General features: G+C 38.1%; 2 protein-coding genes across 4 annotated transcripts in view; one reads left to right on the top strand and one right to left on the bottom strand.

Annotated features, from left to right (window-relative positions):
- Window positions 1–16: 16 nt before the first annotated feature.
- LOC141440746 (uncharacterized) lies at window positions 17–4499 on the bottom strand. 2 transcript variants are annotated; one of them, XM_074105292.1, is made up of 4 exons: window positions 4362–4499; window positions 3360–3448; window positions 2091–2276; window positions 17–129 (listed from the first exon to the last, which is right to left on the bottom strand). In XM_074105292.1, exons 1-4 carry the CDS (start codon window positions 4462–4464, stop codon window positions 25–27), a joined length of 483 nt encoding a protein of 160 aa, XP_073961393.1. In that variant the 5' UTR covers window positions 4465–4499; the 3' UTR covers window positions 17–24. The 2 variants fall into 2 exon arrangements, with proteins under 2 accessions (XP_073961393.1, XP_073961394.1); XM_074105293.1 differs by having other exon boundaries at window positions 42–129; window positions 2061–2276.
- A 5189-nt stretch (window positions 4500–9688) lies between these two features.
- LOC141441078 (potassium voltage-gated channel protein Shaw-like) overlaps window positions 9689–17173 on the top strand; it is a 276603-nt gene continuing 269118 nt past the window's right edge. For both annotated transcript variants that reach the window (XM_074105716.1, XM_074105715.1), the window contains exon 1: window positions 9689–9841. In XM_074105716.1, coding sequence (XP_073961817.1) covers window positions 9798–9841 — 44 coding nt within the window. In that variant the 5' untranslated portion in view covers window positions 9689–9797. The remainder of the gene's footprint in view (window positions 9842–17173) is intronic.

The following is a 17173-nucleotide window of genomic DNA, read 5'->3' as shown; positions in this document are numbered from 1 at the left end:
AATAAGTGCAATACCAAAAAAACATTAGCTCATTATGATATAAGTGAAGAAAAGTAATAATATGTATGTGAATATGTTAAACCGTAAACTGTTTTCGCTGTTAACTGGCAGCGTTATGATGTTCAACATCTGCAACAAAAAATATAAGGTTAAAAAAATCACAATGTTGTAATTTTCTTATATAATTTCTATTATATTGAATGTAAGTGAACCTATGTTCACATGCGGTTTTGCATGCGTAAAACATTGAGATCCAGGAGCTAAAATGAAATACCGGGATTTTACAAAATTTCGAAAAATAACGTCGTGGATTTTATTAACGTTGCATTAAAAATACGTGCCAAATATCAAGTCTCTAATTTTAGCGGTTGAGATTTTAAGATTTTATCCCGATCCCGTGGGAATAGTGGGATAATTAGGTAACCTATGCTTTATTCCGGACATTCAGCTTTCCGTTTCTAAATTTCATTCAAATCCATTCAGTCGTCTTAGCGTGAAGGAGTGCCATACATACACACATAGGTACTTACAAATTTTGTATTTATAATATTAGTAGGATGACCATTAAACTTGCTAAAAAAAAAAAACTCGATTAGTGATAAAATGTATATTATTATACCTAACTGCCAAACTTAAACCACGTTTAACATGTCGACGGTTGAAAGGAGAAATTAACTAATCGTCATTTTTTTAAGATAGTAAGTTATTATACATGTTCGGAATACTTCGGAATTAGTATAATTTTTTCTGTCGTTTGAGATAAGTATATCTCAAAATTACAAAAAGGTCGCTTAGTCAATTTCTTTTTTTCAATCTTGACGATGTTATCTATGCGCTCTTTTCTTTACGGCGCTGGGTAAGTAAAATAAACTTCAACTGTTTAAAAACTGTAAAACGTGTTAATAACGCCATCTATCAAGAAAGCTAAAAACCAACAAAGCAACGCGTGAAACTAACTCTCCGCTTAGCTCGTCGGATCTTTCAGAATGAAGCCGTTGTATTGCGAACAGTTTATCATAGATGGCGCTAACCACAATTTTGTTCTTTTGATCCGGTAAGTGAGCTGGAACAACATACGGTGACGCTCGAGTAATGTAAAATTTGTTAGTTTTTTTTTTTATATAATATTGTAGCTCTGTCCATCAGAGGGCAATTAGGTATTCTGGATTTTGCTGTTGTTCGGCTAATACATTCTTTAAGACGAATTTGACTATGTACTTTGGGGGGGCGGGGGAGGGGGATAGTTGCCTTACTTAAGGGCCAAAGGACACTACGTCGTTGCTTTTGTTCACTTGTTTTTAGTTTTTAATAATCTATTTATTTTTACATAGCTACCAAAACGGTGGAAAACAAATCCCCTAAACGTTATTTGAGTATTTGAAACGCTATATGATGCCAAATGCCAGTCTCTTGAAGTACATCTACCAACCTGGAGCGAAGCAAGCGCTTTTTACTAACAGAGATACTCTAATTTTTAGGATTCCGTAGCCAAAATGGCAAAAACGGAACGCTTATAGTTTCGCCATGTCTATCTGTCTGTCTGTCTGTCCGTTGCTCAGGGACTATCAATGCTAGAAAGCAAAATGGCACAATAAAATTAAAACATTTTTTTTGAGTACCTCCCATAGACGTAGTGGGGGTAATTTTTTTTTCTCATCCAACATTGTAGTGTGGGGAATCGTTGGATAGGTCTTTTAAATCCGTTAGGGGGTTGCTATTAAAGTTCAAATTTTCATTAAAATCGAGCGTCCGCCCCCCCCTCTAAAATCTAAACCGGTGGGTGGAAAAATTTGTAAAAACTCAGGATGTTAAGCATATCAAACTTACAAGGAAAACTATAACGGTTAAGTTTTCTTGAGAATTATTACTAGTTTAAGAGTAAATAGCAGCCTAAGGTATAAAATATGCCTAAACTTGGAATATTCCGTACAACATACGAAATCCTCAGAAAAATTTTACTATTTTTTTTTAAATGGCTATACGGAACCCCATTTCAGGCGTGTCCGACACGCTCTTGGCCGGTTTTTTACTAAGTATCAGATTGCGTCCTAGGCACTAACCTAGCACCCGCCATACGACACCGCTGTCACCTTTTTGTACTCCTCCTCTCGTATCCCATAGGCCAGGTACGAGTACGCCAGGAAGTCGGAGTGGTTGGAGACCAGGCTGAAGACCATGCTCCGGGAACCGGTCTGGCCTTGCCTGATGCAGAAGTCCACCTCTCCCGAAGCGTCGACGGTGGCCGTTACTTCTATGTATGAGATAACGAAGTTGTCCTGAAAACAAAGTTGAAAAATATTTTGTCGAATATTTTTTTGATCGAATGTTACGTTTGATCGAATGATCGGTTGATAAAACTTTTGTTTCACTTGATACTGAAAACATTTCGATTTTTTACAATAGGCTACTGAAAAATGGATTAGGTTAGGTTTGGTTTGATTGGAATCGAATGTTAATGCCTAAATAAAAGAAAATTCAAAATTGCCTGACTCATTAACGCTCCTTTCAATACAATGAATCTAGAAAACTAAAACCTAAGCTTTACAAGCGTTTCGTGATTGAACTGTGGTCTCTCAAATAAAGAGTCAATGGTTTCGAACCCGTGCTCGTAACCTCCGAGTTTTTAGGGCTCCGTAGCCAAAATGGCAAAAACGGAACCCTTATAGTTTCACCATGACTGTCTGTCTGTCTGTCCGTTCGCGGCTTTGCTCAGGGACTACCAATGCTAGAAAGCTGTAATTTTGCACGAATATATATGTAAACTACGCCGACAAAATAGTACAATAAAAAAAAAACATTTTTAGATTATATCTCACATAGACGTAAAGCGGGGGTGTTTTTTTTCATCGTCCAACCTTGTAGTATGTGGTATCGTTGGATAGGTCTTTTAAAACCAAGGAGTTGATAAAACGATTTTTCGATTCAGTGATGTGTTTGCAAAATATTCAACAAAAAAGTGAAAATTTTCATTAAAATCGAGCGCCCCCCCCCCTCTAAAATCTAAACCGGTGGGTGGATAAAGACGGGAAGGACGTTTTGAGAAATAAAACTTACATTATTAAAGAATATGAAATAAAATGCATTTTATTTATTCTAGATACCGTGTTTCATAGCAACATTTATTTCTCCTGATATGACCTACACTACCGATATCCAAATAGAAAATAATTTACGTTTTCTTTTTCAAAACGACCGGGTTCGATTCCCGAACTGAGTACAAGTGTTGTTTTAAATGTATGAATGCAGTTATCTTGTTACTAAAATTTATGACATGGTCCCTAAGTATGTTTTATAGTTTCAGACTTTCCCATACTGACCGATCTAAATGAGCCACTGTATACGTTGAGATGATGACCAACCTTAGCTCTAGCAGTGACGGTGACGAAGAATGGGTCATAGTTGTTCCTGTGACGATACCGATCTGAACCTCCATTCATCGGCAGAGAATCTGTAACCAATGAAAATGTTATTTAAAAACCGGCCAAGTGCGAGCCGGATTCGCGCCGAGAGTTCCGTACGTTGAAGGTATCTATTGAATATCCAGTGTTAACAGAGCCTCTCTCCTGATTAATTAACGGACAGAATAACGAACTATATGGACGGTATGGGCCGAAATAAGTAAGTAATTTATTTCATTTATTTATTTTAAGCGAGGACCATGGGCAGAAATGTTTAATTTAATATATCTTGGCAATCTGATGATTTTTTACTATGAAGAGGATCGCCCTATGTATGGGTTTTTGCTCATTTCATTGAAAGTTACAGGTAGAAGGTTACAGAAACATTATCAATGGGTCCTATGTATAAGGGCCAAAGTGATTTTTTTTCAACTTTGGGTTTTATGTGTTATAGGTACCTACTGATTACGGTTCCATAAGGAATTCGTTTCGGTGTCAAATCATAATTCAACCCCTTCGCCTCTTGATATTACTCTTTTGTACATAATCTGTAAAATTTAACTTTAACTTGTAATGTCTTCTCTACTAACCTGCGCAATGCAACTTTAACCTGTATCTCCAAAACTTCAACACGCCACAATTTCTATATTTATATAAATTTTGCGGTGCCCTTTACAAACATGCCCAATTGTAATATTTTAAAAATATTTTTCATACTCAGTTGGTAAAACTGGCCCATTTTTTTTACAAAAAACTTTATCCTGCCTTATCCTTATTTTTGGAATTACCCCAATAGATCTGATTTTAAGTTATGAGAGGGTCAAAATTGGCTCCAAATGGTTCGGGTAAAACTACACACGGTGCTGGTCTCCAGTTCTGTTAGCTTGAACTTGGCTTGACCGCTACCGCGTGTCTACATAGATGCACCTATACAAGAGCACAAATACGACTAATTTTACTTACGGTCATATTCGATCCCAACTTTGAACTTTTTGACCTCATACGCCTGTGGCACCGAGGTCACTGAACCTACAGCTAGCAACACTAAAAATAAATTAAACAACATATTATAGTATTAAACACCCTTTTACTTCAATCAACTCCAAGACAATACTGAAATTCCTACTAGATGACTGGATATACCAAGATAGGTTTATCATTTGTATTCTAAAGATGATACAGAATATTGTTTGTTATCGTGATGTCATAAGGGTGAAATTGTCGAAGTTGGTGATAAATTGAACCGCATATAATAATATGTTATCAAACGATTCGTTATCAAATACCAGGTGTCATGATATTTCCTACTCTCGTTTCAGATAGAGTGTCGTAATTTTATCGATATCCTTATCTTTTGCAACTGGAAATTTGAGATGAAACTATGTCACTGCCGAATGATTGTGACACATAGTAATTCATTTATTTCACATGCAGTTTTAGTTGATCGGTCAATCAAGAAAGTCTATCTTCAGAATATTTTTAATGTTTCGTACCTTAGTCGGCAAAAATGTGTCCCTTATGGTGCTCCCGCATTGGCTGTTATATGTTCTAGAACGTTACAAAACAACTTTGTTTTTTAATATTTTGTAACAAATTGTAACAATAATAAATTTATAAACAATAATAATATTATCTAACTTTTAAAATGTTATACAACAAATCGTAAATGTAATTGCTATACGGTGTTATATATATTATTATTACATTTTTATACTAATGTACAGAGAGCGGAATGTTAATGGCATTTTTTAACCTGTCATAGTGACTTGTATTTATAATATTAGTATGAATTCACTTTTGCATTGTTTGGAACTCCGCAACGCAACGCCTGACTGAATCATTCAATGAATTGATGGGTCACCCTTTGTTCTGTTCTGTGGCTGAATCGTCATTTGGGGCTTTAAAAGCTAAGGGTTTTACCACGTTTCTCAAATGTGTCTCAACTATGTAGAATTTCGTAATAAAACCGACGATTTCCTGACATGGATAACCACACTTGCCGTAAAGGGAGGGTGATTTATTACCCAATCGTGCCCGCCGGAGGGTCGATTATTTCACCGATTCTCATAATTCCGTGGCATTTTGCCTGACATTGACACTATTAAATTGCTCTGAGAATTCTTTTTTGTTCTCATACTATCCTTTTTAGGGTTCCGTACCCAAAGGGTGCCAACGGAGTATCTCTTGAGTCTTAATAGTTAGACACTTGAAATTTTCAGAGATTATGTATTATTGTGGTCGCTATAACAACAAGTAGACGCTTAAAATATTATAAGTTGCCTGGAAGAGATCGCTCTTAAGCGATAAGGCCGCCTTTTGCTTACCTTGTAATTTTTCTTTGTGTAGGTATCTGTTTTCTGTATCGCTTACTATTTCTGGTGTACAATAAAGAGTCTTTGTATTGTATTGTATTGTATTCACAGAATCTTTAGTTAAAAATCACTAAAATAAATAATTAAATTAAATAAAATAATTTTTTATTTTGCCCTTTTTGTCCTAATGTCTAATGTTGTAGTTATAGATCATTATCTCGGAACCCTTCGTGCGCGAGTACGACTCGCACTTGGCCGGTTTTATTACTACTCTTAATATCTTTGTCTTTTTGTGAAAGTGCCAAAAGAATATTATATCTCTTCATAGGTTTGTCCATAAGATCGTATCATACTAAATTCATCTCAGCCTATATACTTTCCACTGCAGGGCACATGTCTCCTCTCGCAATGAGAGAGCATGAGTCGTAGTTCTTACGTGTGTCGAAGGCAGGTAATTAGTTCTAATGAAAGCTCATGGTAAATTTCATATGTATTTTTGCACAAATTCAGAAAAACTGAAAGAAATCTACGAACCTCTGCCTGAGCGGCCCTAGGACACTAAGCTACCTGTTTTTTTTTTCATACTAAATGACTGCTTTTTTGATATTATAAGTGACAACTTTATTTCTTTAGTTCTACATTACTAAAATTGTACTTTCTCCTAAGGCAATTTTAATCTTTTAATTTCTGGCAAAAGTTTTAAAGTGAGGTTAGGTAGCATTTAAATTTTTAAGCAATAATCCTTGAAAAAAAGACATGCTTTGATATTCAGGTCGAATTATAAATGGAAATTAATTTTCCATTTGGGATAAATTAATTAACACGAATGATCCAACTTTCCCCCTTTGGATAACTTTTACTTATTCACCAGTGCCCTTAGTGTAAGTTTTCGGTTACAAAATACGAACGGAAACACGAACATCGCAAACGTTCCGCTAGAGGCGCTGTTCGTGTTTCCATATAAATTGAGATTTTAACGCGAACGCGATCGAGACGTATTTTCTAACCGAAAACTTACACTAAGGGCACTGTCCTCTGACTGTTGGCGGAAACTATGCATTTCATGGCAACCTTAAGGGTTAAGGGGTATTCACACATCAACCATGAACAACACGCCAAATGAGACCAATTGCGAAATGACCAATCGTGAAATGACCAACACGCTAAATGACCAACACGCCAAATGACCAACACTCCAAATGACCAATACGCTAAAATCCGAGTTTGTAAAGCTACTGTTACACATGCTAGCTACTAGCACGAAAGCATGCTACTATTGAGCAAATATATATTTCAGAAATATATATTTTCAAAAATAAGGGAAACAGTTTTGACTAAATGTTTTCGCGCGGGTGGCGCGCTGGAATTTTAATTTTAGCAGCGCTTGTTAGATGGCGTTACTCAACATGCCTTTTCAAAAATATTTAAAAATAAAAACTGGCGTCAACAGACGTTTCAGTCTTGCTTGATTGGTCATTTCGCGATTGGTCTCATTTGGCGTGTTGTTCATTTCTCGATTGGTCATTTCACGTATTGGGCATTTAGCGTGTTGGTCATTTCGCGATTGGTCATTTTGCGTATTGATGATTCTATTTTCATTGGTCATTATGCGTGTTGGTCAATGTGCATCTAAAGGTCTAAATGAGCCAATCGCAAGCAAGACAGAAATGTCAAACGGATCTCACGATACTAACGCCATCTAGCGATATTTTCCCTATCGAAAAACCCTCATTCAACTGTCAGATCTAAAGATTAACGCGTACGAAGCCGCGGGTAGAGTCTGTTTGTCCATCTATAACTAATTATGTAGGCACGTTTTAGGTTAAAATGGTATGAATACACGATTATGTAGACGAACGAAAATAATTAAAAGGTAATTAGAAAAGATACGATCGCATTTAATTAATTAAGTCTAGACGATAATCAGTCGATTCCACGTCTCATGGTCACTGCACGGGTCTCCTCACAACTATTGACGCGGAATTAGCTCCCTAAAACCCTAAGGTACGGGCTTTAAGACCAAAGTCCTCAACCAGTGTGTGTTGCCAGTGATGACATATGGATTCAAGCCGTGGTGCTTCACTCTTTACTCGTCTATAGGCTCGAAAAAAAAAACTAAAATAATTTCCTTGCTCACCCGCGACCTTACGATAGCTAAGCTTATGCAAAATATGCGTGTTCATGCAGTTCCTCCACCTCCACACTGTAAGAACACACACAAATCACACAAACCCATCTATCACCACCACCACACTACACTGACGCGTTTCGAACTCAAACAGAGCTCATCTTCAGAGTGACACCACATTTAATTAAATTTAATTAAATTTATTAATAATTCTTTCTTCTTTTTTTTATACGACTGGATGGCAAACGGGCAAGTGGTCTCCTGATGGTAAGAGATCACCACCGCCCATAAACATCTGCAACACCAGGGGTATTGCAGACGCGTTGCCAACCTAGAGGCCTAAGATGGGATACCTCACGTGCAGTAATTTCACCAATAATTAATTAATTAATTAATTTAATTTGTGGGTAGTTTTGTTTTGTTTCATAAAACGTATGTGGGTACTTGGGGACTTACAGTGACAAGTTAAAACGGTGGTTGTGGTTCGTTAGTCTAACAACTGGTAGCATGGTGTACGGTTGTGTCACTCTGAAGATGAGCTCTGTTTGAGTTCGAAACGCGTCAGTGTAGTGTGGTGGTGGTGATAGATGGGTTTGTGTGATTTGTGTGTGTTCTTACAGTGTGGAGGTGGAGGAACTGCATGAACACGCATATTTTGCATAAGCTTAGCTATCGTAAGGTCGCGGGTGAGCAAGGAAATTATTTTAGTTTATTGATATGGACCTCCGCAAAGTAACGCCTGATTCAATAAATTATAGGCTCGAAGTTGCTCAGAGATAGTTTATGGGCCCGAGAGTGACACAGGCTACTTTTTATCCCGGAAAAATGCATAGTTCCCGAGGGAACAGCGCGCGATAACCGAATACCAAAGCTAGCAGTGGCGTAGCTACCAAGGGGCTAGGCGGGGCAGTGCCCCGGGGCCCTCAAGCTCAGGGGGCCCTCGAAATTCTGCTTTATAGCTGATGATAAAGTTGCTTAGCATTTTTAAAGTATTTGTATATATAATGATTTTACTTCAAAAAACCTTACCAGTTTTGATAGCAGTGGGCCCCATTTTTTTATTTGCCCCAGGGCCCTAGGTTACCTAGCTACGCCACTGAAAGCTAGTGTTTAATAATGCTTCCATGTTATCATAACTGTTTAAAACTACAAACTTACACATCAAAGCTAGTACTTGCTCGTATTACTAATCCTACGATCCTACTAATATTATAAATGTGAAAGTTTGTAAGTCTGTTTGTTGGTTTGTTTGTTTGTTACTTCATCAGGTCTAAACCACTGAACCGATTAAGATGAAATTCGTTACACAGATAGTTTCAATCCCGGAGAAGGACATAGGATAGTTTTTATCCCGGAAAATTGCATAGAATTTTGCGCGGACGGAGTCGCGGGTAACGTCTAGTACAGTATACAATTGAAAAATATTTTAACTCGAAAAAAAAATGTATGGAAGTGGAGTCACCACAGTCTTCATCTCCATACATTTTTTTTTTTATTAAATTCTTTGCCACTCGTCTCATTTTTGTAATTAGCCTTAATGTGGGTTAAATTATCGTACACGATTTTCTTAACACCAGTCTTTGAAAAACAAGGGATTACATACTGAGCGATGGACTGGACAGATGCCATAAATTAGCAACAAAGCTTACATCTTTCTGCCATAGAACCTTTTCATGCTATTCGGTTAACCCTAACAATTCACCTCTAACTTCAGTCGGCCACAAGTGCACCGTTTCAAAAGGCTTTCACTGCGCACTGAAATGACCGTTTCAGAGCCTGGATACGCAGTGACTGCAGTGGACCTCGAGGGGGGCACTCATCTCATTCAGTACCATCCCGGCGTTCCCGGACGACGGACGTGTCGGCCGTCGCGAAAGACGCGAAAAACATCGCTGGATGTGTTTTTTTTTAAGGCTGTGAAGTGTTGTGATTGTAATGTTTGTTTATGTGTGATGCGCCATGGATGGCGAGAATCGGATCATTTTGAACGTTGGAGGCATCAGGTGGGTTAAGTGGTAGACTCGTAACACAAGGGTTAGGGGTTAGACCGTTTGAAGCCGGTTCGAGTTTGAGCTATATAAATAGCTTTACATAACCAAACCGACTTGGAAAACTGAAAATACAAACTGAAATATAGATGCACAGAAAAAACAGAAAAATAAGACCATCACTGGGAATCGAACCCAGGTCCTCAGTAATCCGTACCGCGTGCTATACCGCTACACCACTGATGGTCAACGGTACCGACACGAATTTCCCTATGCACCTCATATCTCAGCTTGTGTTTCTTACTTAGTCACTTAAGCAATTTAATTCTATTTTTCAATTTCGGTTTTACGGGATGACCGTAAAAGTAAAAATTTGGAATTGAAATAAAAAATACAAAAAGATTCCAAAAAACCAATCTCGACTTGGAAAAACTTGAAAGCCTGTGTTATTGTCATTTGAAAGTGCCAAAAACGGCTGAACAATACAATACAATGAAAATATTCTCTAGTCTATTGCATGCACACCACAAGCCAGTACAACATTTTTATTAAGACACAAAGTGTAGGGTAAACAATTAGCGGTCTTACCGCTTAAAAACGGTCTCTTCCAGACAACCATATGGGTACAGGAACTTATTTTTATCAAACATAGCTAAAAATCATCGCAAGGAAATTCGCTTTCACGTAAAAAATCGCATCTAAAGTAAGTATTAAGTAGAAGTAGTATTTAGTTTTAAGTATTCTTAATTAAGTAGCTAGTATTGAATTGTTCTTAATGTATAATTACTTTTTGACATAATAATAAGGCTTTGTAAATAACATTCTATGGATAATAATCTGAAATAAATTTCATTATTATTATTAGTCCATCTGCTTGAGAGCTACGATGCCACAGGCATACAGACAGACAGGCTTCAAACTTATACCACCCCTCTTTTGCGTGGGGGGTTATAAAAGATAACGTGTGGAGCAATTTCACGAGCTTTTCAACGTACAATAAGGAAAATTTCTTGGTGTTCGCCTGCTAATGCCCAATAGATGTCACGCTGTTGTGACATTTATTGCTACATAAAAAAAAGAAAATAGGTATTTGAAGTGGAGTTTGCGAACTGTGAGATATAATACAGATCGTAAGTTAAATTGCTACATAAATTAAAGATAAGAACTTCAGAACAGCTGGTCGCATGCTTTTTAGGGTTCCGTACGCAAAGGGTAAAAACAGGACTCTATTACCAAGACTCCGTTGTCCGTCCGTCCGTCTGTCACCAGGCTGTATCTCAAGAACCGTGATAGCTAGACAGTTGAAATTTTCACAGATTATGTATTTCTATTGCCGCTATAACAACAAATACTAAAAACAGAGTAAAATAAATATTTGAGGAGGCCCCCATACAACAAACGTGTTTTTTTGTTAATGTCTAATGTTGTATACCTAGATAATGATACGGAACCCTTCGTGCGCGAGTACGACTCGCACTTGGCCGGTTTTTTTAAATTGCAAGGTTTGTTTGGGCCAAATTTTGCTTGTCGAATTTCGACCAATTCTAGTGATTTGAATTGCCTTCTAATACAATACAATGCAAATGTTCTTTATTGCATACCACAAATCAGTACAAAAATTTCATGTCCATGTTATAAATTCAAGGCAGACAATAGGCGGGTAAGTGAGAAACGAATTCTTCGCAGATGACGTCGCGGCCAACAGCTAGGTAGTGCATAATACGGTATTTGACTATTTTGTATATGTTTTTTTTATAAATTAAAACTACACAATGCCTGTTATCGAATAGAGAAACAATTATTAAGCTACCTTTACAAATAACAAAGTTATAAAGGTTTGAAATTCAAGATTAGACAGAGAAAGACATACTGACATGTGACGTCACACGCCAGTAGCGCCATACTTGCTGCATAGAGAAAAGCGTTTGAGAAAGGGACAGGTATATAGGTTTTTCAAAAAATCACTATAAATCCAATTTTCAACCGATTTAAGTTTTCTATTCGCTAAACACTATCTGTATATCTATATTTTCATAATAATATTAAGATATGGCAAATTCAGGAGTTGTCAAATACCGTATTATTCTTTACTTCTTAGTTTTTCTTAGTTGTCTTTTTTGGCGGCGTTTTTTGTCGTCGTTTTTTTTCGGTCGTTTTTTTTTTGCTGGCGTTTTATTGTGCTGGGGGTTTTTTAAATTTTAAATTTATTAAAAAAGGTGACAGGCATGTTTTTTCCGTGGACCCTTCATTAACCGACTTCAAAAAAGAAGGAGGTTCTATGTTCCAACGTTTGTATTTTTCAGTTTAAGTATTGGAACATTGAACAAACTGCATCACATTGTACGTACATCTACACATTGTCTGAATATACGAGTTTAACGAATCCATCTACAAAGTAAATTTCACAGCGGTTGGTTGAGGCACTGAGGTGTACAAGAGTATAAACATAAACGAATAATGACGCGTATGTAAATACAGTCGACAAAATTTAATCACGAACCAGGGTACCCTTGTGCACTAATGTCAAGTTGACATCCCGTTAATTTTCCAAAGAAATCATAGCGAATGAACTAAAAGAATTTCCTTGCTCACCCGCGACCTTACGATAGCTAAGCTTATGCAAAATATGCGTGTTCATGCAGTTCCTCCACCTCCACACTGTAGGAACACACACAAATCACACAAACCCATCATGGGTATCATCATCAGTACCAGTACCAGATGTTAGTCTAACATCTAGTAGCATGGTGTATGGTTGTGTTGCTCTGAAGATGAGGTCTGGTAGTGTGGTGGTGGTGATAGCTGGGTTTGTGTGATTGATGTGTGTTCTTACAGTGTAGTGGTGGAGGACGCATATTTTGCATAAACTTAACTATCATAAGGTCGCGGGTGAGCAAGGAAACTCTTTTAGTTCATTGATATGGACCTCCGCAAAGTAACGCCTGATTCAATAAATTAATCATAGCGAAATTGCTTATGAAAATTTGAACCCTGGTGGGCATTTCTATCTACCGTTGTATCCTGAGTTTATCTCTCCGATTTCAACAAAATTTGGAAGGTAGACTCAGTCCATGATTCCGAGCTGGAAAAACAGGGTCTCCAGATGTATTGGTATAAGATTGAGACCTGATGACCGGGTTGCCAAGTGGTTAGAGAAACTTACTACGAAGGTTCGATTCCCCGCGGAGGTAAGTAGATATTTGTATGAATAATACGAATGTTTGTTCTCGGGTCTTGGATGTTTAATATGTATTTAAGTATGTATTTATCTATATAAGTATGTTTATCCACAGGTCTTTTCGGACTTCATCCAACCAGCGATACCTAGGCCTTTCGATTGGCCGTCTTCCAATCGGTTGTCCTAGATAAGCGTCTCTTGGCCGCACGATCCTCTTTCATTCTCTCCACGTGGCCAAGCCAACGAAGCCGCGCAGACTTGCTCTCGCCTATAATGTTGGGCTCGCCCACCAGGTCTTCCATATCCACATTTCTCCTGACACGCCAGGCTCCATCCACTCTAATTCTACTATTCCATATTAATTCAAATTCATCAGACAGCATTAGAACGTCCATTGTTAGACATAGGCCTCCCCCATAGATCTCCGTTGCTTCGGTAGGAAGCAGCCGGCATCCTCCGTGAACCCGTAGCTTCTACCAGGTCATCCGTCCATCTCGTTAGTGTTGGTGAACTGTTTATTGATTAGGATGACGGTACCAATCATAAACATGTCTACTTAAGTAGAATTAGTCGTTAAAATAGTTGACGTATACGTATAAAACTTGTAGTATATTATTGTCCTGTTAAACCTCGCTATCCTGGCTATAAACTACTATTTATCTACGGAATAAGCTTCAAGTAAGTTTTAACGTGTCCCTCCCGGTCCCAATTAACGATCCGTTTTATTTATGATCCATAAAACGTACGTTTCACTACCTACGCAATAATTAAATAGCGCGAGATAAAAATATAACCCCCACATATTTATTTATCTGTCAATGATTATAGGTCTGCTGACTCCAAATTAGGTCCCTTTAGTCCCCCTCTACGATACCTACAAGAAGAAATAGGTTCGGTTCTATTCTAAAATCGGTCATGGCAAGGAATCTCCTACTAGATGGAATCAAAAAAAAAGATGGAGCGACGACCTGGTTAAGATCGCGGGATCGCGTTGGATGCGGAGAGCACAAGATCGATCTGAGTGGAGAGCCTTGGGGGAGGCCTATGTCCAGCACATGTCCAGTAGTGTAGGGGTATGGCACGCAGCACGGAATGCTGAGGACCTGGGTTCGATTCACATCGCTGGTCTCTTTTTCTGGTTTTTATGTGCATCCATGTCTCAGTTTGTATTTTCGATATGATTTTACGGGATGACCGTAAAGGTAACAAATGAACTAAAAGAATTTCTCGCCAATAACAATACATATAAATAAATAAAAATACGATTGCTTGCACAGTTTCTTCAATCTAGAAAGTCTAGTCGGTCTCCCTTTATCGTTCGTTATTCATTCATTCCATGATTCAAAATCGATAGAGCTCCGCTTTGTGGAGCTCCTATTCCACGTGCGAAGCGCCTTGACACAACTCTAACTTAACCCAACTTATGTTTTTCTAGTTACACGAACAGGTTAGGACAAATTTTTAGACCACTAGCTACTTAGATCAGTTGCTTCTTAGACCACTTGCTACTTAGACCAACTGCTTTTTAGACCAAGTGATACTACGCCGGTTTGTCTCCATGCAGTCTCCTGTTGTTTGTTGTCCGCAAATTATTCATCTCTACATGACTCAATCGCTCGACGCTCGTTTGCAGTTCTTTTGTCTCCCTTTCTCCCGAACAAGACGTAGGAAGACAAATCTAATTACTTGAAGCATGAATCACGTATTTTACGCCCGCACACCAGACGGGCAGGAAATGCACTATTTCACACATTTGCAATTTCCTTTGGCGAAATCGCGATATAAATCTTTAAACGCAACATATTCTTCTAAACCTTATTTGGTGCTTTACACAGTCTGAATTCCTCTGAGCTACTTTAAATTTATTACGTATGTTAAGTCGAGTTTTGCGGATTTTGGCGAGAAATTCCGCACGAAGAAAATTTGTAATTTAAGTGCCTTGTTTACTGTTTATGAAAATTGTATTGCTCTGGAGATGCAATCTGGAAAAAACAAGACTAAATAACGAATGCTTTAAATTTTTAAGACGCGTCTCTCTGTTTTTATTAGCAGTTCTCGCTTCATTTCAAGTTTTAATGCATTTTGTTTCGCATTATCAGGTCACGAAGTAAATTTTGTGGTCTCGTTAAATTCCCTTGAGACCTCAGTGTTGAAATAAAGAGAGAAAGTTTAAGTTAAATATAGTTATGGAGGGATTTTTTTGACATTTCAACAATTTCACATTATATCAACAAATTTTATTAGGTATTAGACGTGGGGATACGAGTAAATTCCGTCACGTAACGTAACGTCACGGTGACAAAGTCACAGTGACTCGCCGTCAAAAGGTGTCACTGTGACTTTTCACAAAATAACACCGTTACAAAATCGGCTCTAATCGGGCTCAGTCGGAGTGTTCGGAAGAGGCGAAATAGCACCGCTACAATATCATATGGTGATATGAGTAACACGCGTGACATAGTCACGTTGAAATATCAATGTGACAAAAAAAGCGTTCATTACAGGACCGTGACGTGTCACAAATATCATACGTGAGTAACAGGTGTGACAAAGTCACGATGACTTTTCACTGTGACTTTTTTGGAACGGGATCGTCAGTCACTGATATCAAAATGTAACGCTTTTCGCCATGTCTATTAGGTATTATGTCAAGTCTCTGAAAGGCAAAATTACGGTAAATATGTACTTGTACTGTTTCTCTTTTTCCTGTAGGATCCTGTAGGAGAATTTTGCTTTACTAGGTTTTAACTAATATACTTTTCAAAAATCGAAGATTAATTCCCATGGGCTGCAAGTTATTTTTTATGAAGAAATTTAATGCATATTTTTCAAAACTGATAGCAAACGATCATCATTAGTGTAGAAGATAGAATGCAATTCTCAATTCTTGTGAAAAATATTGATAGTCATATCATCCCAGCTTCTAGAAATTTGGTATCGAAAAACACAATATTTTTCACAACCCATTTCATTACCCATTTGATTTATACTATAGCTATTCAAATTCTTGAAACACCTACACTATAGTGCATTACATCCCAAGGGATTCAAATAAATCGCACATCACAACCGCGCAGTTAAATTCGGCGCGAAGCGCTTTATTACTCTAGGAGGCTCTAAATGACATTTGGGTGTTAAAGAGTAATAAAAAAAAGCGGGAACTCGGTCAACGACTTTCATGGTCGTTAAGAGGTTCCAGAGAATATTTTTAACCCCCACAAGGGGGGAGGGTTATGTGTTTTTTAAACGAAAATTTGCCTGTCTACTGAAGAGTTCTGTTGTTGGCAATATTGCTCGAAATGAGAAAATTGTCGTTTAGTTAGTAATAGCTTTAGCCCGCAACTATATAATTATGTTGCGTGAGAATTTCTGCTCACCCGGAATGAAAAGTAGTCCTGTTAATTTAATATTGTGTATCTCTCTGGGCGCTAACGATGGGCCTCATGAGGAAGCTCAAAGTCACTCAAAGGGCTATGGAGAGAGCTATGCTCGGGGTTTCTCTGCGGGATAGAATCAGAAATGATGATATCCGCAGTAGAACTAAGGTTACCGACATAGCTCGAAGAATTGCAAAACTGAAGTGGCAATGGGCGGGGCACATTGCTCGCAGGACTGATGGCCGATGGGGTCAAAAGGTTCTTGAATGCGTCCGCGGACCGGGAGACGAGCTGTCGGTAGATCGCTCCATCTTGTTGGAGAACAAGATGGAGCGACGACCTGGTTAAGATCGCGGGATCGCGGTGGATGCGAAAAACACAAGACCGGTCTGAGTGGAGAGCCTTGGGGGAGGCCTATGTCCAGCTGTCCAGCAGTGGACGTCTTTCGGCTGACATGATGATGATGATGATCTCTTGAAAATTTTAAAACTTAATTATGGCAAATATGCGTTAGGTACGGGGCAATGAATGTCTGTGCTTTGAGACAGTTATGTCTTTCGGAAACCTTTGTCCTCCCTTTTTTCCGAACAACACTGTGGCATGCTCGATATTTTTATAGTACGGTTTTATGGTATTAAATATGATTTAAATGTAAATTTTGTTTTCACGCCCTTAGTGTCACGCGTGATTTTGTCAAAATGAGACATTAATGACATTGTAATAAGAACCACGGCACGCGTCATCGTGAATGATTCTATCTATAACTACTATACATCTGGCAGGACCTTTGTG

Source organism: Choristoneura fumiferana, chromosome 23 (genome assembly GCF_025370935.1).
Source record: "Choristoneura fumiferana chromosome 23, NRCan_CFum_1, whole genome shotgun sequence".
Taxonomy (NCBI): domain Eukaryota; kingdom Metazoa; phylum Arthropoda; class Insecta; order Lepidoptera; family Tortricidae; genus Choristoneura; species Choristoneura fumiferana.
Note: the sequence above shows the minus strand (reverse complement) of the source record. Positions and strands in the feature narration are given on the sequence as shown.